The following is a 22,463-nucleotide window of genomic DNA, read 5'->3' as shown; positions in this document are numbered from 1 at the left end:
GCTCGGTCTGTATTGCTGCCGAGCCACGCTTGGTGATGGGCATTGAAGACTCGAAGACTCCACCAAGAGTACATAAGAGTGTCCATCCCACTCCGTGTTTCCTCCAAGTGGTGTTAAACATGGGAGTCCTGACACATCAGCGGTAATCAGCAGGCAGTTGCTGTACTTATGAGTGCTGTCAACTCCTCCGTAACGTTTATCCTGGAGATACATCTCTCTCCCATGTTCAGGAGCAACATATGCCCTCAGGCTGCTCAGCCAATAGATCTGCTTGTGCTGCAGACCTGGTGGCCAGTCTCTGGGGGTTGCATTGCTCTTACTTTGCCAGAACAAAGGTCATTGATCTTCTTGCGGTACTGAACCCACATCCTCCTCAACACACTGTGGCTGCTCATTGCTCTGTCACCTCCAGCTGGAATATTTGTTCTGGCTGGGAAGCCTTTTCCTGCCACTCTCTGGGAACAAAGTACCTTAATTATCTTTCACCTCCTCCACCATTATTACAACACGGCGCTGATGTCATCTCCTTAAATTGGGTCCACACTTTGCACCTCTTGTATCCCTCCCTAGCCCAATCCAGTCAATTGTAACCAATCTCGGAGAAAACCGCATCTCGTGACTGCAGTTATATAACACCGGCATTGAGGTCCGGCCCCACAGGTTGTGATATCTACAGTTTAGGGACAATTTGCAAACTGTTCCTGCATTGTGAACCCATATACACCATTGTGACAACTCAAACTCAGTTCACATAGTTTATCATTTCAAGGGTAAGTTAAAAATAATGCTTTCATCCCATCAGCCAGCAATGGATTTAAACCAAGCACCCTGAAATGAATGGATAGTGTTTTAAAATACTTCACCAACCAGTCATAGATGTTTACAGAACACCATCCAGATGTTTACAGAACACCATCCAGTCATAGAGTCATAGATGTTTACAGAAGGAAACAGGACCTTTGGCCCAGTCTCCAATAAATACATTTTTATTTGTTATAAAATTAAAGAACTGTATTGCAATAAATTGGCTTTCTGATTCTACTCTACCAGGAAAAGATGTTCATGAAAATATACATACCTTTCAGATGATGTTTTATATATTGTGAATACACATCGGGAATTCTTCTATTACGAGGCTGGAATTAGCAATGTAAAATATAATGACCAAAATGTGTATCAGCATTGCTGAAAAATAAACATTCACTTGCAAAAGACATGAGCAAGCTGTAATATTGCTATCATATCTTCTAACTGCATCAATATGACAATGTAAATACACCCTAAATGGCCTTGAGAGCTACCCTCCAACATTAAATCATGTCATATGTAGGTAATCTTTCACCTATTTTTCACCTAATAGACCTATTTTTTTGTTAAATTCTGTTTGTACAGGCTGTTGTTTTTGAAAAAATAAGATTAAAAAAAAAAGTCAATAGATGTTGGGTCATGGGCCCTGACAATATTTCAGCAATAGTACTGAAGGCTTGTGCTCCAGAATTTACTGTGCCCCTAGCCAAGCTGTTTGGATCTACCTTTGCAATGTGAAATATGGCCCAGGTATGTCCTTTGCGCAAAATAATAATAATAATATTTATTAGTGTCACAAGTAGGCTTACATTAATACTGCAATGAAAGCCAGACAAATCCAATCTGGCCAATTACCACCCACATCAGTCTACTCTCGATCATCAGTAAAGTGACGGAAGGGATCATCAATAACATTATCAAGCAGCACTTGCTTGACAACAACCTGCTCACCGACACAGTTTGGGTTCTGCCAGGGCTACTCAACTGCTGACCTCATTACAGCCTTGATTCAAACATGGAGAAGAGAGTTAAATTTCAAGGGTGAGGTGAGAGTGACTGCCCTGGACATAGAACATACAGTGCAGAACATACAGTGCAGGAGGCCATTCAGCCCATCGAGTCTGCACCGACCCACTTAAGCACCCTACTCACTTCCACCCTATCCCCGTAACCCAATAACCCCTCTTAACCTTTTTGGACACCAAGGGCAACTTAGCATGGCCAATCCACCTAACCTGCACATCTTTGGACTGTGGGAGGAAACCGGAGCACCAGGAGGAAACCCATGCAGACACCTGTGAAGCCACAGTGCTAGCCACTTGTGGTACCGTGCTGCCCAAATATACCTAGTCATACTGAGCACAAAGTGGTTTGTTAGACATCAGTCAACTCAGTTCCAGGATATCACAGCAGGTGTTCCTCAGGGTAGTGTCCTAGGCACAACCATCTTCAATTGTTTCATTAATGACTTTCCTTCCATCAGAATATCAGAAATGGGAATGTTCACTGATTATTTCACAATGTTCAGCACTCTTCGTGACTCCTCAGATACTAAATCAGTCCATGTCCAAATGCAACAAGACCTGGCCAATAAGCAGGCTTGGGCTGACAAGTGGCAAGTAACATTTGCACCACAAATGCCAGGCAATGACTATTTCCAACAAGACCCCTTGTCATTCAATGGCATTACCATTACAGAATCCCCACTGACAACATCCTGGGGGTTACTATTGATTGGAAACTGAACTGGACTAGCCGTATAAACTCAATTTGACCTTTAGGTCGTTCATATGCGTTGGGAAGGTGGCCAGAGTTAGAAAGGTGCTGCTACAGAGGGGAAGGCAGGCAGGGGGTTTGGGTCTTCCGAACCTGATGTATTACTACTGGGCGGCGAATGTCAAGAAGGTGCAGAGCTGGGTCAGAAGGGTTGATTCCCAGTGGGTCAGAATGGAGGAGAGTTTGTGCAAGGGGTCGGGATTGAAAGCACTTAGCAACAGCACCACTCCAGATAGCTCCGGGGAAATACTCAGGGAGTCCGGGAATAATAGATTCATTGAGAATTTGGAGGCAGTTTTGCCAACAATTCGGGTTGGGGGCAGGGTCAAGGGAAATGCCGATTCGGGGGAACCACCAATTTGAGCCAGGGAGGTGGGATGGACATTTTCGGAAATGGGAGGAGAAGGGGATTAAGACACTAAAAGATTTGTTTCTTAGGGGTCGGTTTGCAGGGATGAAGGAGCTGGAAGCAAAGTATGGGCTGGAGCAGGGGGAAATGTTTAGATACATACATTTCGAGATTTTGCCAGAAAGGAGATAGAGCTTCCTGGGGGAGCCAGCCTCCACATTGCTGGAGGAGGTGCTGATGACAGGGGGACTGGAGAAGGGGGTAGTGTCAGTGGTTTACAGAGCTATTTTGAGGAGGAGAAGGCACCACTGGAAGGGATCAAAGCAAAGTGGGAGGAAGAGTTGGGAAAGGATATGGAGGAGGGGTTCTGGTGTGAGGTGCTCCGGAGATTGAATGTGCGAGGTTGGGGCTGATACAGCTGAAGGTGGTATACAGAGCACACCTCACAAGGGCAAGGATGAGCCGATTCTTTGAGGGAGTGGGGGGGGGGGGGGGGGGGGGCGCTAATCACATTCATATGTTTTGGTCCTGTCCAAAGCTGGATAATTACTGGAAGGAGGTTTTTAGGGTAATTTCTAAAGTGGTGCACGTGAAACTGGACCCGGGCCCCCGGGAGGCCATATTCGGGGTGTTGGACCAGCCAGGTTGGAATAGGGTGCGGAGGCAGATGTTGTAGCCTTCGCCTCGTTGATCGCCTGAAGGCAGATCCTGCTGGGGTGGAGAACAACCTCTCGACCCTGTGCCCTGGCGTAGCGGGGGGACCTGTTGGAATTCTTGACTCTTGAGAAGGTTAAGTTTGAACGGAGGGGAAGGACGGAGGGGTTCTACAATTCATGGGCATTGTTCATCATGCACTTTCAAGAACTGGATAACATCGAACATTAGTTGGGGGTGGGGTGGGGGGCGGTGTGTGATAATGGTGTCTATGGGTGATTCCTGATTCCTTTTTGTCATTTGTTTATGTGAACATGCGGGCTAATGTTTGGGGTTTGGTGAGAGGATGGGATCGTTGTTATTGATATGGGGATTGACATATTTGTTACTGATTAATGGTTATTGTTGGTGGGTGTAAATTTGGGAGAAAATGTGAAAAAGGAGAATAAAACATACTTTTAAAAAATAACTCAATTTGACCTAGGACTGGATGATGGTGGATTTTGACGAAGGAGTAACTTGTTAAATCTTTTGTAAAAGTCAAGTTTTGTTTGTAGGTTGCGCTTAATGAAATCTAGAGTTTAAATTTTAAAGTTCATAGCCTCAAGTAGGGTTTTCACCAGACCTGCACTGGAAAACCTGTTGGGTTTATTTAATTAAGGGCAGCTCAACTGGTTCCTGTGCAACTGACTCAGCTAGCCTTTAGTTTGGCAGCATATAAAGCCAACCAACATAGTGTGGGAGTGCTGGGTGGCGCAGTGGGTTAGCCCTGCTGCCTCACGGCGCTGAGGTCCCAGGTTCAACCCGGCTCTGGGTCACTGTCCGTGTGGAGTTTGCACATTCTCCCAGTGTTTGCGTGGGCTTCGCCCCCACAACCCAAAGATGCGCATTCTATGTGGATTGGCCACGCTTGATTGGAAAAAAATTAATTCGATATAAGAATAGAGTGCTGGGACTTGGGTAATTCAGGGAGTTAAGAAAGGGAGGGGGAAGAGGTCCTTATTTTGCTTTCTAACTTCCTCAGCCATCAGGAAGCAATCTTATTATGTTACAGGAGAATAAATTAGTTATTTGGTAAGTATATGGGAAGTATCTATTCCAAGGTTCAAAATAATATAACTGGTGGTAAGGTTCATAAAATATATAATTGAACAAAATAATTAATTAGAATACATTAAGGATGGCAGGACAGGTGATGTGTCACAGCTGCAGTATGCGAGAGCTCCTGAATGCCAATTTGATCCAGGTTAAAACATGTCTGCAGTAAGTGTTTGAAATTCAAGCAGCTCAGAGGTTTGAGGTGGAGGTTGAACTACAGATACAGCAATCCATCAGGGAGGGGGAATCTGGACTCTTTGTATCAGGAGGCAGTCACACCTCTTGGGACAAGGTCTTATGGTTTGGTCAGTGGTCAGTAACAGAAGAGAGTTCTGCATAGTCAGTATGAGAAGCTTGGGACAAAATTGAAAAGCAAAACCTCAAATGTCATAATCTCTGGATTATTAGGGTTAGGGTTTGGGCAGCACAGTGGCACAGGGAGTAGCACTGCTGCCTCACAGCGCCAAGGACCTGGACGATTCTGACCTCGGGCAATTGTGCGTCAAATTTGCACGGTTTCCACCGGTTTCTCCGTTTTCCTCCCACAGTCCAGTGATGTGCAGGTTAAGTGGATTGGATATGCTAAATTGTCCCTAGGTGGGGTTATAAAGATAGGGGGCTGTTTCAGAGGGCTGTTTCAGAGGGATGGTGCAGAATCGATAGGCCGAATGGCCTCCTTTTGCACTGTAGGGATTCTATTAAAAGCAAATTACTGCAGATGTTGGAATCGGAAACAAAAAAGAAAATGCTGGAAAATCTCAGCAGGTCTGGCAGCATTCTCACTCCACAGTATAAATATTTCCCACTTTCTCTGTCTTTAGCTTTGACAAAGGGTCATCTGGACTCGAAACTAACTCTTTTCTCTCCCTACAGATGCTGCCAGACCTGCTGAGATTTTCCAGTATTTTCTTTTTGGGTTCTATGATTCTATTACCTGAGCCACATGTAAATTGGCATAGGACTAATCATACAAGGGAGATGAAGTATAACTCAAAAGACTGGTGTGGGAAAAGTGGGTTCTGGTTCATGGGGGACAAGCACCAGTACTGGGGAAAGTGGGATCTGTACCATTGCGGCGGTCTACACATGAACAAAGTCCCATAACAAGGGAAGGAGAGGGGATTTGAAAGTAAATAGTGTGGACCAGGATTCAAATTCTGGAAAATGTGACATGTTTGGTGTACTGTATTTGTCTCCTTGTTTAAGGAAGGATGTAAATGCATTGGAAGCAGATCAGAGAAGGTTTACCAGACTAATAACTGGAATGGGCGAGTTGCCTTATAAGGAAAGGTTGGACAGGCTAGGCTGGTATCTGCTGGAGTTTAGGAGAGTAAGGAGGTGAATTGATTGAAACATTTTTAATTTAAGTGTTTTTAATTGGTATTTTCCAGTTTTTACAGAGTAACGGCTCAAGTGTGTCTGATATTTAAAAATAAAGTTGTTTCTCATTTACACAGCTTTTTACATGTGGTCCCCCCCTCCCCCCCCCCCCCCCCTCCCCCTCACTTCCTTTGTTGGTGGCTGAGTATCTCTCTTAGTGATGCCTTCTGTTTTTGGCGCCACACACACTGCATTCTGTTTCTTTCTGTTGGGGTCTTTCATTTCTTGTCCTTGGTGGTGGTGGTGGTGGGTGGGGGAGGAGGAGAGCTGCGTGGCCCTTCCCCTCCGCTTCTTTTACCCAGTGTTCCACTCTGTGGTCCCCCTGGATTCCCTTCTCTCCTTGCCCTCCTCCGCTTCTTTCTCTTTTGTGTGTCTTCCCTCATCTTCCTTCCTCCCATCCTCTTCCCCTAATTGCTGTTGAACAGGTCTTGGAACAGGCTGATGAATGGTTCCACGCTTTGTGGAAACCCTAGTCAGACCCTTGGATTGTGTACTTGATCTTCTCCAGGTGGAGGAATTCCGAGAGGTCTGCCAGCCAGTCTGCAGCCTTGGGTGGTGCTGATCACCAGCCGAGCAGGATTCTCCGGTGTGGGAAGCAAAAGCTAGGGCGTCCGCCCTCCTCCCCAGATGTACTTCTGGCTGGTCCAATACCCCGAAGACTGCCACTCTCAGGCACCGTTCCACCCACAACCTTGGAAATAACCTCGAAGAAGGCTGTCCAGAACCCTACAGGTCTGGGGCAGGCCTAGAACATGTGGGTGTGGTTGGTCGGGCCTCCATGGCACTGTTCATATTTGTCCTCCAACTCCAGGAAGAACCTGCTCATTTGGGTTCTGGTTAATTCTGGGCACCAGTTTAAAATGTTTGAGGCTTAGTCTGGCACAGGAGAAGGTGGAGTGGTCCTTACCCAGTGCTTCGCTCCAGAGACCCCAGCCCACTTCTGTCCCCACTTCGTTCTCCCATTTCCATCTGGCTTTGTCCAGTGGTAGTCCTGCCCTTCCTACCAACCGCCCGTAATATGTTTCCACAGTTTCCCCCCCTCCTTGCTGTCTGTGTTTATTAGTTCCTCCAGTAGTGTGTCTCTTGGGCCCTGGGGTATCTTGCCGTCTCCTTGCAGAGAAAATGTTTAATTTGGAGATGTCGGAGTTCTTGTTTTGTTGGCAGGTCCAGGTCCACTGTCAGCTCGCTCAAGGTCGCGAGTCTGTCTCCTATGTAAAGGTCCGTGACCACTAGCTTCCCCCCGTCCTGCCTCTGTTTTTTTTAATGTGGCGTCAATCATGGCTGGTGGGTTGTCAGTGTTGTCTTGGGGATTCTTAGGTTCCTGTCCCCCCACACAAATGCCTTTATCATTTTATCCACTTTGTGGAAAAGGGCCTTGGGGATGAAGATCTGTAACGCTGATTGAAACATAAGATCCTGAGGGATTTTGATGGGGTGGATGTGGAGAGGATGTTTTCTCTTGTGGGAAAAGCTAAACTAGGTCACAGTTAAGAATAAAAGGTCGCCCATTTAAAACGTGGATAGATTCTTGGTAAACAAGGGGATGGTAGATTATGGGGATTGGCAGGATGCAAATTTCAGGTTACTATCAGATCAGCCATGATCTTATTAAATGGCAGAGCAGACTCAAGGAGCTGAACAGCCCGCTCTTGCTCCTGGTTTGTGTATTTGTTTAAATACTATAGCTACAAGAACAAGTCAGAGCTTCGTTGTGGGAAACCCATTGAGAACCACCGCCTTTCCTTGCTGCTGACCACTCCACTCCCCCACTGCTGTAACCCCACCCTGTGATCTCCTGGCATCACTCCCTGTGGCCTGGGATCCAACAACGATACTGGGCCTTAGGTGGGTGTTGACCCGCCAGCAGGCACCACCCTTGCCTCCTTAGTGCACCAACATTCAATAGAGCTGACAGCTCCCGGCAGGCAGGACATCAGCCCCCCCGAGGTCCTGGATCCCAGGGAAGGCCCACCGTTGTCTACTTTATTTGGGGTATTCTCAGATAGATAATTTTAAAATCAAAACTAGATATTAAGAAGCCTCTACTCAAACCATTGTCTGTCTCCCTGAAATTTGTACTACTGAGCATTATACTCTCATTGCTATATTAAATCAGACTGCACTTTTGTTCATGATCAATACAAAGTATCTTTTTGGTAATATTAGAAACTTAATGTAGGACACGATTCAGAGACCGTGTTGCGCCTGGGTAGGACATGATTCAGCAACCGCGTTGCACCTGGCATGGATCCGGGCACAACGGGTGAATCATGCAAATGCCCCAAATTGGGCTCCACATTGGGCCGATTGAGAGTCACCCGACTGGCTTTGCCCGGGCGTTCTGGCTCATTTAAATACCCGGACACTGGATTCACCCGGCGCTTAGGAGTCAACGGCCGCGCCTGCAAGATCTTGCCAGGGTGGCGTTTAGTACTGGACTACACAAACGTGGACCAAACGTAATGGCACCTCAGGGAGTCTTGGAAGCCAGTAGAAACCCCTGGTGGTCGGGGCAGGGCAGGGTAGTACCCTGGTGCTCACCCAGGCACCCTGGAACTGCCAGCCTGGCACTGCAAGGGTGGCACTGCCAGAGTGCCAGGTTGGCACAGCTAGGGTCGGGGGGGGGGGGGGGGGGGATCTTGCCAAGGTATGGAGGGGGAGGTCTGAAAGGGGTAAGAATCGGTGTTGCTGTTCAAGACAGCACCTCGATTTGCTTGCCAGCAGGAAATCGACTAAAGTGTAGCCTCAGAGAGGGGCAGCACAGTGGCAGAGTGATTAGCACTGCTGCCTCACAACGCTAAGGACCCAGGTCACTGTCTGTGGAGTTTGCACATTCTCCCCACGTCTGCATGGGTCTCACCCCCACAACCCAAAACGAAGTGCAGGGAGATGAATTAGTCATACTAAATTGCCCCTTAATTGAAAAAAAAAATGAATTGGGTAAATTTATTTTAAAAATAGGAGTGAATACAATGTTCAGTGCCCAAGGTGCTGAAGTCAAACTAGGTTGGTTGTATTTGGGTACTATAAATTTTTTTTAATTTTTTTTTTTTTATAAAGTATGGCCTCAGGGGGAGAATCTCCGAAGCCAAAGAAAAACACCAAAGTGCCGTTGAATAGAGGGGTGATTCTCGGCGCTGCATCATTTTTAGATAACGGACTGGATTCTTTGATCCCCCAGCCGCGATCCACGGTGCGCCGTTCTCTGGCAGCGGGATTATATACGCCTCCCGCTTGTCAATGGGATTTCCCATTGAAGCCACCCCACGCCATCGGTAAACCTGCAAACTGGGGTGCACTGCCAGCGGGAACAGAGAATCCCGACAGCAGGAGAATTCTGGGCTCTATGTTCTTTTAAAAAAAAAAACAATGGTACAAACTTGATATGATAAACAATATTGAGTACAGCTGGTCAAGGCATGTATCATCATGAGAACATTATAAAAAGATAATAGAAGAAAAAAAATGCATACTGAATCAAGAGATCTGTCCATTCTTCTTTCAGAGAGCTTTGGAGCAAGATGCAGTAACGGGTGCACAGCAGACAACTGCAACAAAAGGACATGATAAACGGCAATGAATATTCAGCCCTGGTATATTTTTTTGTCAGATAAACCGCTGAGCAGATTTATTCCAGTGACAGATTCTTTAAGGTTTACTGACATCAAAGATAGCATAATTATTTAAAAGCATAATCTTCATTCTTAGCAGTTAAACATTTTTTAAACTTTAAACTACAGGGAAAGATGTCTGTTTTAATACTTTTATGAACTAATTTGCGCTTTTATATGGGTCCAGTAAAGATTTTTTTTTTTACTATTGGCAAGGTGAAGTAACACTGAGCAGTGAAGTCATTTAATTCCTTCCAGATGAACATTATGACAATAAGAAAACACAGATATCTGAGCACTAACAACACATTTTACGGTGTTAACTGAAAATACTTACTGTATTCTTCAGATGCGGTTTTTGTGTTTTGGAGTAATGAAATAAAAACTGTATCAGAGAAAAACAGGACTTCACTAGTGTACAATGAGGCTAATTTCACAATTTTAATCTTTAAGTAAAATCATAAAATATACTTACTCTTTTAGACATACCCACACTATCGCCACCCTAGAATGGGCGTAATAATACAACATTTGGTAACTAATTAGTTACAGGAACAAATCTTTGATTTTGAAAATTAAAAAATGAGAATTTAAAATAACGTTAATGGATTAATGTCAAATACTCACCTCAGTTCTTGGCACATTTTGTCGGATAGCATTGCAAAATTCCATAACAAACTGAAATGTAAACATTTCATATGTATTAATTTTGTTTTTTTAGTAACCATTTTATTGAGGTATTTTTTGGTATTATAACAACAACACAATAAACAATGTACATGAAACTATAAACAGTGCAAAAGCCGTCTCCCTCCCTTACAGGTCCCACCTTTATTAACCCCCTACTCAAAGATAAACTAACCCCCCCTTCTTCTGACGATTAATGTTCCGCGAAGAAGTCGATGAACGGTTGCCACTTCCGGGCGAACCCAAACAGTGACCCTCTCAAGGCAAACTTGATTTTCTCCAAACAGAGAAAGCTAGCCATGTCCGATAGCCAGGTCTCCGACTTCGGGGGCTTTGAGTCCTTCCAAGCTAATAGTATCCGTCTCCGGGCTACCAGGGAAGCAAAGGCCAGAACATCTGCCGCTTTCTCCTCCTGGATTCCCGGGTCTTCCGACACCCCGAAAATCGCCACCTCTGGACTCAGCGCCACCCTTTATTTTAATACTGTGGACATGACGTCCGCAAACCCCTGCCAAAATTCCCTAAGCTTCGGACATGCCCAGAACATGGTTCACTGGTCCTCCCGCACATTTTGCATACCTGCCTTCCACCCCAAAGAATCTGCTCATCCGGGCCACTGTCATGTGAGCCCGGTGTGGTAGTCACCACTCGTGGCATATTATATGTATTACGGCACTGCCCATATATTAAGGATACAACCGTAAATCCCTGCCTGCTGGCTCCGCCCAGCAGGTGGCGTATAAAAGTGTGCTCTCCGATGCTGCAGCCATTCTGGTTCCAGCTACAGGGGGCACAACATCTTGCTCAAAAAAGCCTTGATTGTTCCACTACTCTCGTCTTTGTGGTAATTGATAGTGCATCAATTTATGGAGCAAGATTGTTTAAACGATAGATCTCCGCATCAAGCCTGATCGCATGCAGCTGAGCCCTCAAGCAGCCAACGCTATGTCCGCCTTTGACCACTGGCTAGCCTGCTTCGAAAGCTACCTCAGAACAGCCGCTGAAGAACCCTCGGACTCGCAGAAGCTCCAAGTCCTCTATTCACGGGTGAGCCCTGACATTTGTCCCATCATCCGGGATGCGCCCACCTACTCCGAAGTGATGGAGCTCCTGAAGGGACATTACGTTCGACCAGTGAATCAAGTATACGCCAGGCACCTCCTGGCCACAAGACAGCAACTCCCTGGGGGGGGGTCTCTGGATGATTTCTGGCGTGCCTTGCACAACCTGGGGAGGAACTGTGACTGCCAGCCAGTTTTGGCAGTCCAACACACCAAACTTTTAATTAGAGATGCTTACGTCACAGGCATGAAGTCTGCATACGTCCACCAGCGGCTACTGGAAGGGAGTACGCCCGATCTTGCAGGAACTAGGCAGCTCGCTAATTCGTTAGAAGTGGCCTCCCGTAACGTTCAGTCCTACGTGGAGCGCAACCTGAAATGGGTGTGGGAAGAAAGGAAACTTCACTGCTGTTTGCCAGGCCCGGTCGGTCGCCGCTGTTTCCAGGCCTGGCATTCCTACACCCCCCCCACGTGCGACCCAGGGGCGCCGCCATTTTCCCGTCCGCAAGCCACGTGCGGCCAGTGGGCACCGCCATCTTCCTCACCGCAAGCCACGTGCGGCCCGTGGGCGCCGCCATCTTTGATGCCACCCGCCATGTGTACCCCATGGGTGCCACCATCTTCGGCGCCATTTTGGACGGTGTCTCAGGACCCCTGCTCATTTGGCCGTTTATCGCCTGCCGCTACCTCCGCCACCGCTGACCAGCCCGGGACCTCCCAGCATCTACCGCAGCTTGTCTCTATCACTCTGGATCAGTCCAGACCCGCAACCGCGACGACGGTGAAGATCGATGGGCACGAGACGACCTGCCTCTTTGACTCCGGGAGCACAGAGGGCATCATCCACCCCACTACGGTAAGGTGCTGCTCCCTCCAGTTACCCAGAAAATCTCCCTGGCCTCCGGATCCCATTCAGTGGAAATCTAGGGGTTCTGCATCGCGACCCTCACCGTCCAAGGCGCAGAGTTCAGCAACTTCCGGCTCTATGTCCTCCCCCACCACTGCGCTGCCCTGTTACTCGGCCTGGATTTTCAATGCCATCTCCAAAGCCTAACTTTAAAATTCGGCGGACCCCTATCCTCCATCACCATCTGCGGCCTCAGGATCCTTAAGGTCGATCCACCTTCCCTGTTTGCGCACCTCACCCCAGATTGCAAAACCGTCGCCACTAGGAACAGACGGTACAGTGCCCAGGACAGGACCTTCATCAGGTCGGAGGTCCAACGGCTTCTTGTAGGGGATCGTTGAGGCCAGCAACAGCCCCTGGAGAGCTCAAGTGGTGGTGGTGAAGACTGGGGAGAAGCACAGGATGGTCATTGACTACAGTCAGACCATCAATCGGTACATGCAGCTCGATGCGTACCCCCTCCCACGCAGATCTGACATGGTCAATCAGATTGCGCAGTATCGAGTCTTCTCCACAGTGGACTTGAAGTCCGCCTACCACCAGCTCCCCATCTGCCCGGAGAACCGCTAATACACTGCGTTCGAAGCAGATGGCCGCCTCTATCACTTCCTTAGGATTCCCTTCGGCGTCACTAATGGGGTCTCGGTCCTCCAGCGAGAGATGGACCGAATGGTTGACCGGTACGGACTGCGGGCCATCTTCCTGTTACCTAGATAACGTCACCATCTGCGGCCACTATAAGCAGGACCACGACTCCAAAAATTTCTCCACACCGCCAAACTCCTTAATCTCACATACAATAAAGGAGAAATGCGTGTTCCGCACCAACCGCTTAGCCATCCTTGGCCAAGTCGTGGAAAATGGAGTCCAAGGGCCCGACCCCGACCGCATGCACCCCCTCCCGGAACTCCCTCTCCCCAACTGTCCCAAGGTCCTGAAACGATGTCTGGGATTTTTCTCCTATTACGCCCAGTGGGTCCCTAATTATGCGGACAAGGCCCGCCCACTCATTCAGTCCACAGTTTTCCCCCGGCGGCTGAGGCCCGCCAGGCCTTCAGCCACATCAAGACAGACATCGTCAAGGCCACGATGCACACGTCGACGAGTCCCTCCCCTTTCAGGTGGAGAGCGATGCATCGGACATAGCTCTGGCCGCCACCCTCGACCAGGCAGGCAGGCCCGTGGCCTTCTTTTCCCGCACCATCCATGCCTCCGAAATTCAGTACTCCTCTGTCGTAAAGGAGGCCCAATCCATCGTTGAAGCTGTGCGGCATTGGAGGCATTACTTGGCCGGCAGGAGATTCACTCTCCACACTGACAAACAGTCGGTTGCCTTCATGTTTAATAATACACAGCGGGGCAAGATCAAAAATGACAAGATCTTGAGGTGGAGGATCAAGCTCTCCACCTATAATTACGAGATCGTGTATCGCCCGGGTAAGCTCAACGAGCCCCCTGATGCCCTTTCCCGCGGCACATGTGCCAGTGCACAAGTGGACCGACTCTGGGCTCTCCACTATGACCTCTACCACTGGGGGTCACCCGGTTCTTCCATTTCATCAAGGCCCGCAACCTGCCCTCCTCCATTGAGGAGGTCAGGACCGTCACCAAAGACTGCCAAGTCTGCACAGAGTGCAAGCCGCACTTCCACCGGCCAGATAGAGCGATGCATCAGACACCATGATACTGCGTCAGTTCCATATCAGCAAGGGCATCGCCTCGAGCAGGATGACCAGCTACAACCCCCGGGGAAACGGGCAGGTGGAGGGGGAGAACGGGACTGTCTAGAAGGCCGTCCTGCTGGCCCTGCGGTCTAATAATCTCCCGGTCTCCCGCTGGCAGGAGGTCCTCCCCGACGCGCTCCACTCCATCCTGCACCGCGACTAACGAGACCCCTCACGAACGGGTGTTTGCCTTTCCCAGGAAGTCCACCTCCGGGGTCTCGCTCCCAACATGGCTGACAGTTCCTGGACGTGTCCTCCTCCGGAATCATGTGCGGACCCATAAGTCGGACCCCTTGGTCGAAAAAGTCCACCACTTACATGCTAACCCGCAGTACGGCTACGTGGCACACCCCGACGGGTGCCAGGACACAGTCTTCCTCCGGGACCTGGCACCCACTGGATCCCCACCGACGACCCCCGACCTGACACCGCCCGCCCGCCCCCCCATCCCCCGGTTGCCTCATTCACCCCTGCGCCACTCATCCTCACTCCAGCGAACCTCACCGCAGCCCCCACCCCAGCAGGGTCCGTTCTCCCACTGGATCCATTCAGGGGTGACGAAGACGAGGACAACACGCTCCCGGAGTCGGCGCCCACATCACCACCAGGACTGAGGCGATCGCAGAGGAGGGTCAAGGCCCCCGACAGACTTAACTATGTTTTCCACCACCCCCACCGGACTCGTTTTTTAACAGGGGTGAATGTGGTAGTCACCACTCGTGACATATTATATGCATGAGGGAACTGCCCGTATATTAAAGGTACACCGGTAAATCCCTGCCTGCTGGCTCCGCCCAGCAGGTGGCGTATAAAAGGGTGTGCTCTACGGTGCTGCAGCCATTCTGGTTCCAACTATACAGGGGGCACAACATCTTGCTCAATAAAGCCTCGATTGTTCCACTATTCTCGTCTTTGTGGTAATTGATCATGCATCACCCGGTGAACGACCCTAAATTGTATCAGGCACATGTTGCGGATGCATTGACTCTACTCAACCCATCCGGCCATAGACCATCCTCTATCTCTCCTCCCAGCTCCTCCTCCCACTTGCGCTTCAGCTTCTCGGTCTGCGTCTCCTCTGATCCCATAATTTCCTAGTAAATGTCCGAGACGCTCCCTTCTCCTACCCTCCTTCTGGAAACTACCCTGTCCTGAATCCCCCTCAGCGGTAGGAGCGGGAAGGTTGACACCTGTTTACGTAGGAAGTCCCACACCTGTAGATACGTGAATTTGTTTCCCCTCGCCAACCCAAACTTCTCCTCCAGCGCCCTCATACTCTGAAAGCTCCCCTCTACAAACATATCCCCCATCCTCTCAATCCCTGCTCTCAGACATATCCGGGATCCCCCATCCATACTTCCCGGGGCAAACCAGTGATTATTGCAGATTGGGGACCAGACCGATGCTCCCTCTGCTCCCACATGTCTCCTCCATTGCCCCCAGACTCTCAGGGCCGCCACCACCACGGGGCTGGTGGAGTACCGTGCCGGCAAACTGGTGCCCTTGCATGAAGCCGCCTCCATACGCTCCCATGCCGACCCCTCCCCCACCACCCACTTCCTGATCATGGCTATATTCGCCACCGAGTAATAGTTACTAAAATTTGGCAGCGCCAGCCAACCTTCTCCCTGACTCGGCTCAAGCATTACCTTCCTTTCCCGCGGGGTCTTGCCCGCCCAAACAAAGCCAGAGATCACTTTGTTGGCCCGTTTAAAAAAGGACCGCGGGATAAAGATGGGGAGACATTGAAACACAAACAGTAATCTCGGGAGGACCGTCATCTTCACCGTCTGCACCCTCCCAGCTAATGACCACGGGAGGACATCCCATCTCCGAAAATCGTCCTTCATTTGGTTGACTAGCCGGGCCAGATTTAATTTATGCAGCCGGTCCCATTCCCGCGCCACTTGAATGCCGAGTTACCTAAAGCTTCCCCCTACTAATCTAAACGGCAGCTCCCCCAATCACATCTCCTGTCCCCTCGCCTGGACCGCAAACATCCCACATTTCCTCATATTTAGCTTATACCCCGAAAACCGGCCAAATTCCCCTAGAATCCTCAGGTTTCCGCTGATCCAGGACACCCTGACCTACGCGGAAGCCATGGCGCTCCTCAAAGAGAACTACATGCAGAAAGCGAACACTCTTCGCCAGGCACGTACTCGCCACTCGCTCTCAACTCCCCGGTGAGTCCATTGAAGACTTCTGGCGGGCCCTAATCCCACTCGTCCTGGACTGTGACTGTCAGGTCGTTATGGCCACCGAACATTCTAATCTCCTCATGCGCGATGCTTTTGGAACAGGGGTTGGGTCGGACCTCATCTGACAAAGACTGCTTGAAGGGGCCACGCTCGACCGAGCGGAGACAAAAAAATTAGCGCTCTACATGACGGTTGCCTCACGTAATGTTCAGGCCTACCCCTCCAGCCGCGCGACCCACCCCTCCTATCCCTCCTGAACCCGCAAACGGCCGTCCCAGCCGGGGCCTTACCCAGCCAATACATCTGCGCCAGACGCCAATCCGCCCACCCCGGAGGTCCCCGATGTTACTTCTGCGGCCAGCAGAAGCACTCTCGCCAACGCTGCCCGGCTCACACTGCCATTTACAAGGCTTGCAGCAAAAAGGGCCACTTCGCTGCAGTGTGCCAGGCCCGCGGAGTTGCCGCTATCGCTCCCTCCCCCCTGACACACGGACAATGGGCGCCGCCATCTTCACCCCCCCGTACCACGCGCAGCCAGAGGGCGCCGCCATCTTCACCTCCCGGAGCCACGCACGGCCAGTGGGTGCCGCCATCTTCACCTCCCGGGGCCACGACCAGCCAGTGGGTGTCGCCATCTCCCCCCCCCCATCCATGTGCGGCCCATGGGCGCCGCCATCTTGTCCAGCTCCAGCAGTGTGCGGCCCATGGGCGCCACCATTTTGTCCCGTCCCCACAACGTGCAGCCCATGGGCGCCCATATTTTGTCCCCCGCAGGATCTTCAGTCGCCGCCATCTTGTCTTTCCCACGGGGCATGAATGCAGACGACATTCCACGCTGCCACCAGTGACGATCAACCACAGCTCGCCTCGCTGACGCTAGACCAGTCTCGTCCACACAACCTGGCCACTCTTCGACAACGGAAAAAATCAACAGCCACGCGACCTCTTGCCTGCTGGACTCCGGGAGTACTGAAATCTTCGTTCACCCGGATACGGTAAGGCGCTGCTCCCTCGCGGTCCACCCCGCCAATCAAAGGATCTCCCTGGCCTCCGGATCCCATTCCGTCCCGATCAGAGGGTTCTGCACGGTCACTCTCACGGTCCAGGGCGTAGAATTCAGCGGCTTCCGTCTCTACATCCTTCCTAATCTCTGCGCTGCACTATTACTAGATTTCCAATGCAATCTCCAGAGCCTCACCCTCAAATTCAGCGGGCCCTGACCATCCCTCACTGTGTGCGACCTCGCGACCCTAAAGGTCGACCCCCCCTCTCTCTTTGCCAATCTAACTTCGGATTGCAAACCCGTTGCCACCAGGAACAGACGGTACAGCACCTAGGACAAGACCTTCATCAGGTCCGAAGTCCAGTGGCTGCTGTGGGAGGGTATCATCGAGGCCAGCAACAGCCCCTGGAGAGCTAAAGTGGTAGTCTTTAAAACTGGGGAGAAGCATAGAATTGTCGTGGACTACAGCCAGACCATCAATCGGTACATGCAGCTCGATGCGTACCCCCTCCCAACCATATCTGATATGGTCAATCAGATTGCGCAGTACCGGGTCTCCTCAACGATTGACCTAAAATCCGCCTACCACCAGCTCCCCATCCGTAAATCGGACCGTCCAGACACTGCCTTCAAGGCGGACAGTGGTCTCTATCACTTTCTTAGGGTTCCCTTTGGTGTCACTAACAGGGTCTCGGTCTTCCAAAGGGCGATGGACCGAATGGTCGACCGGTACGGTTTGCGGGCCATGTTCCGGTACCTAGACAATGTCACCATCTGCGGCCATGATCAGCAGGACCACGAAGCCAACCTTGCTAAATTCCTCCGCACCGCCACTCTCCTCAACCTTACATATAATGAGAAGTGTGTGTTCAGCATGACCTGCTTAGCCATCCTCAGCCCTGTGGTCCAGAACGGAGTTCTGGGGCCCGATCCCGACCGCATGCACCCCCTCATGGAGCTTCCCCTCCCCCACTGCCCCAAGGCCCTCAAACGCTGCCTGGGGTTCTTTTCGTATTACGCTCAGTGGGTCCCAAACTACACGGACAAGGCCCGCCCACTCAGAGTCCACCCAGTTCCCCCTTACGGCTGAGGCACAACTGCCTTTGCCCATATCAGAGCAGACATAGCCAAGGCCGGGATGCACGCAGTAGACAAGACACTGCCCTTCCAAGTAGAAAGCGACGCATCAGACATCGCCCTTGCCGCCACCCTCAATCAGGCAGGCAGACCCGTGGCATTCTTTACCCGCACCCTTCATGCCTCAGAAATTCAGCACTCGTCCGTCGAAAAAGAGGCCCAAGCTATCGTTGACGTTGTGCGGCATTGGGAGGCATTACTTGGCCGGCAGGAGATTCACTCTCCTTACGGACTAACGGTCGGTAGCCTTCATGTTCAACAACACGCAGCGGGGCAAGATCAAAAATGATAAAATCTTGCGGTGGAGAATCGAGCTCTCCACCTATAATTGCGAGATCTTGTATCGCCCCGGCAAACTCAACGATCCCCCAGACGCCCTATCCCGAGGTACATATGCCAGTGCACAAGTAGACCAACTCCGGGCCACACACGACAGCCTTTGTCACCTGGGGATCACAAAATTGTACCATCTTGTCAAGGCTCGCAATCTGCCCTACTCCATCGAGGAAGTACGGACAGTCACCAGGGACAGCCAGGTCTGCGCAGAGTGCTAGCCGCACTTCTACCGGCTGGACGGTGCGCGCCTGGTGAAGGCCTCCCGCCCCTTTGAACGCCTCAGCATGGATTTCAAAGGGCCCCTCCCCTCCACCGATCGAAACACTTATATCCTCAGTGTGGTCGATGAGTACTCCAGGTTCCCCTTAGCCATCCCATGCCCCGATACGACGTCTGCCACCATCAAGGCCCTCAACACAATCTTTGCTCTGTTCGGTTTCCCCGCCGACATCCACAGCGACAGGGGATCCTCATTTATGAGTGATGGGCTGCGTTAGCTCCTGCTTAGCAGGGGTATCGTCTCCAGCAGAACGACCAGCTACAACCACAGGGGAAACGGGCAGGTAGAGAGGGCGAACAGGACGGTTTGGAGGGCCGTCCAGCTGGCCCTACGGTCCAGGTACCTCCCAGCCTCTCGCTGGCAGGAGGTCCTCCCTGATGCACTCCATCCGGTCACTACTGTGTGCACCGCTACGAATAACACACCCCATGAACGTCTTTTTACCTTCCCCAGGATGTCCACATCCGGGGTGTCGCTCCCGACTTGGCTCGCAGCTCCAGTTCCGGCCCTGCTCCATAGACACGTCCGACTCCACAAGGCGAACCCGTTGGTCAGTAGGGTACACTTGATCCATGCCAACCCCCAGTATGCCTATGTGGCGTACCCCAACAGCCGCCAAGATACAGTCTCTCTCAGGGACCTAGTACCAGCAGGTTGCACCCATACACACTTCCCCGTCCAGGCTCCATCCTCCCCTTCCCCAGTGCTTCCAACATTAACCCCACCAGGTCCATCCCTCTTTCCCCTGCCCACGCAAGAGGATGAAGAGGATTTAGGCACGCTCCCGGAGTCATCCAACATCAGGCCGACACCGACGTCGCCATCATCGACATCGCCGCCACCGTTACGTCGCTCCCAGCGGAACGCCACGTCACCAGACCGGTTGAACCTCTAACTGGCACCAGACTTTCAAGAGGACATTTTTTTCTCACTTCCTTTTAATAAAACGCTGTACATAATTTTCAATATTGTATATAATTCTACACCACCCCCGCCGGACTCATTTTTAACAGGGGGTGAATGTGGTGAACCACGGTACACCTGTATAAGGGGATGTAAGGTAGGACCTGTACTACAGGTTTGCCGGTAGCCCCTGCCTGCTGGCTCCGCTCAGAAGGAGGAGTATAAACATGCATGTCCTCCATTCAACTGCCATTTCGCCAGCTGCTGTAGGAGGCCACGCATCTTACTGCAATAAAGCCACAGTTGTACCCAATCGGAGTCTTTGTACAATTGATCGTGCATCAGCAGCACCCCTCCTTCCCTTGCCTCATTGAACATCCTCAACAACACCGGGCCCAATATCCCAGAGAACTTTTTATAAAACTTCACTGGGTATTCGTCCGGCCCTGGGGCTTTACCCACCTGCATGGCCTTCAGACCCTCCACTACCTCTTCCAACCCGATCGGAGCCCCCAGCCTTTCTACCAGCTCCCCGTCCACGTATGGGAAATTCAGCCACCCCCCCCCCCCCCCCCCCCCCCAAAGAAGTGCCTCATCCCCTCCGGCCCCGTAGGGGGTTCCGACCTATACAGCCTACTGTAGAAATCCCTAAATGCCTTATTCACCCCTGCTGAATCTCCAACCAGGTTCCCATCTCCGTCATTTACTTTCCCCATCTCCCTGGCTGCCTCCCTCCTTCTAAGCTGCTGTGCAAGCATTACTGCTGGCCTTCTCTCCATACTCATAGATCACCCACCTCACCTTTCTCAGCTGCTCCACTGCCCTCCGTGGTTAACAAGCCGAACTCCGCCTGCAGCCTCCGGCATTCCCTTAAAAGCCCTGCCTCTGGGGTCTGCGTATACCTCCTATCGATCTGTAGTATCTCCTTTACCAGTCGGTCCGTCTTTGCCATGCCCACCTTCATCCTATGGGCCCGTATAGAGATCAGCTCTCCTCTGAGCATCGCCTTCAGTGCTTCGCAGACCATCGCTGCTGAAATTCCCCCCGTGTCGTTGACCTGCAGGTAGTTCTGAATACATTTCCTCAGCCGCTCGCACACACCTTCGTCAGCCAAAAGTCCCACATCTAACCTCCATTGCGGGCGCTGGCTACTGTCTTTACTAACCTGCAGGTCAACCCAGTGCGGGAGCATGGTCTGAGATTGTGATCGCCGAGTTCCCCGTGTCCACCACCCCTGCCAGTAAGGCCCTGCTCAAAATAAAGAAATCAATCCGGGAGTACACTTTATGCACGTGTGAGTAGAAGGAGAACTCCTTCACCCTCGGCTGCTCAAATCTTCATGGATCCCCCCCCCCCCCCCCATCTGCTCCATGAACCCTTTTAGTTCCTTTGCCATTGCTGGCACCCTGCCTGTTTTCAAGCCTGACCGGTCCAAGCCAGGGTCAATAATGTGTTGGCCCATGACCAACCTGTGCGAGTCCAGGTCCAGTATCTTCCCCAGCATCCTCTTTATAAATTCTATATCATCCCAATTTGGCACATACACATTTACTAATACCACCTGCACCTCCTCCAGTTTCCCACTGACCATAATGTACCGACCTCCCACATCCGAAACTATTCTACCCGCCTCAAACACCACCCGCTTATTGATCAGGATTGCAACCCCCTCTAGTCTTTGAATCCAGTCCCGAGTGAAAGACCTGACTGACCCAGCCTTTCCTCAATCTAATCTGGTCAGTTACTCAAAGGTGCGTCTCCTGCAACATTACCACGTCCGCCTTCAGTCTCCTAAGATGCGCGAACACGCGTGCCCTCTTGACCGCCCCATTTAACCCTCGAACATTCCAGGTGATCAACCTAGTTGGGGGCTCATTGCACTCCCACCCCCCCCTTCGCCAATCAGCCATCCCTTTTTTGGGCCCGCCTCCAGCCCATGCTCCGCGCCTCCACTGGCCCGCCCCCAGGCAGCCTCTGCCCCCAACCTCCTCTGTCCCTTGGCCCAAGTCCCTACCCGTCAGCAGAACATTTCCTCCCCCCACTAGTAACAACACTCTGTAACCCAACCCCTTTGATAAACCGAACATATGCACACCCCTACTGCTCTTCCATGAGCTAGCCCGCCCAGCTAGCTTGGTGGCCCCCATCCCTGCCACCAGATAGTCTCCCACCTATTGTTCCCTCCCCACCGCTCATACAAACACACTCCAACATCAAACAATCCCCGACAGAAAAACACCAAAATCTAAACAAGCACACCTCCATCCCCCAACAGTGCAAATGGAAACCTTAACTCACTCAGCTCTGCCACTGGTCCCAAATCAATACAGAAGGCATTACAAACAGCTTCCACAAAACAAAAAATGAGATTTCTTTTAAAAAAAAAGAACAGAGAAACCAAAAAGACAAAAAAAATGAACGTTGCAGCAAAGTTCAAAATTTCAGTCGACCACCAGTCCTTTCCATTTTACGAAGTCCAGCGCGTCCTCAGGCGACTCAAAATAAAAGTGCTGTTCCTCGTACGTGACCCAGAGATGGGCCGGATACAG

At 51.0% G+C, this 22,463-nt stretch overlaps 1 protein-coding gene across 3 annotated transcripts in view; it reads right to left on the bottom strand.

The window, feature by feature from the left end:
• Window positions 1-22,463, bottom strand: part of LOC140391426 (neuromedin-S-like) — a 44,922-nt gene that overhangs the window by 11,185 nt on the left and 11,274 nt on the right. For 2 of the 3 annotated variants that reach the window (XM_072475954.1, XM_072475952.1), the window contains exons 4-8: window positions 10,303-10,353; window positions 10,151-10,180; window positions 10,013-10,060; window positions 9,538-9,612; window positions 1,079-1,136 (exon numbers count right to left, since the gene is read on the bottom strand). In XM_072475954.1, coding sequence (XP_072332055.1) covers window positions 1,079-1,136; window positions 9,538-9,612; window positions 10,013-10,060; window positions 10,151-10,180; window positions 10,303-10,353 — 262 coding nt within the window. The remainder of the gene's footprint in view (window positions 1-1,078; window positions 1,137-9,537; window positions 9,613-10,012; window positions 10,061-10,150; window positions 10,181-10,302; window positions 10,354-22,463) is intronic. The other variant, XM_072475953.1, reaches the window with a different exon arrangement.

This window comes from Scyliorhinus torazame, chromosome 15, assembly GCF_047496885.1.
Source record: "Scyliorhinus torazame isolate Kashiwa2021f chromosome 15, sScyTor2.1, whole genome shotgun sequence".
NCBI classification, from domain to species: Eukaryota; Metazoa; Chordata; class Chondrichthyes; order Carcharhiniformes; family Scyliorhinidae; genus Scyliorhinus; species Scyliorhinus torazame.
This window is presented reverse-complemented; position numbering and strand designations above follow the sequence as displayed.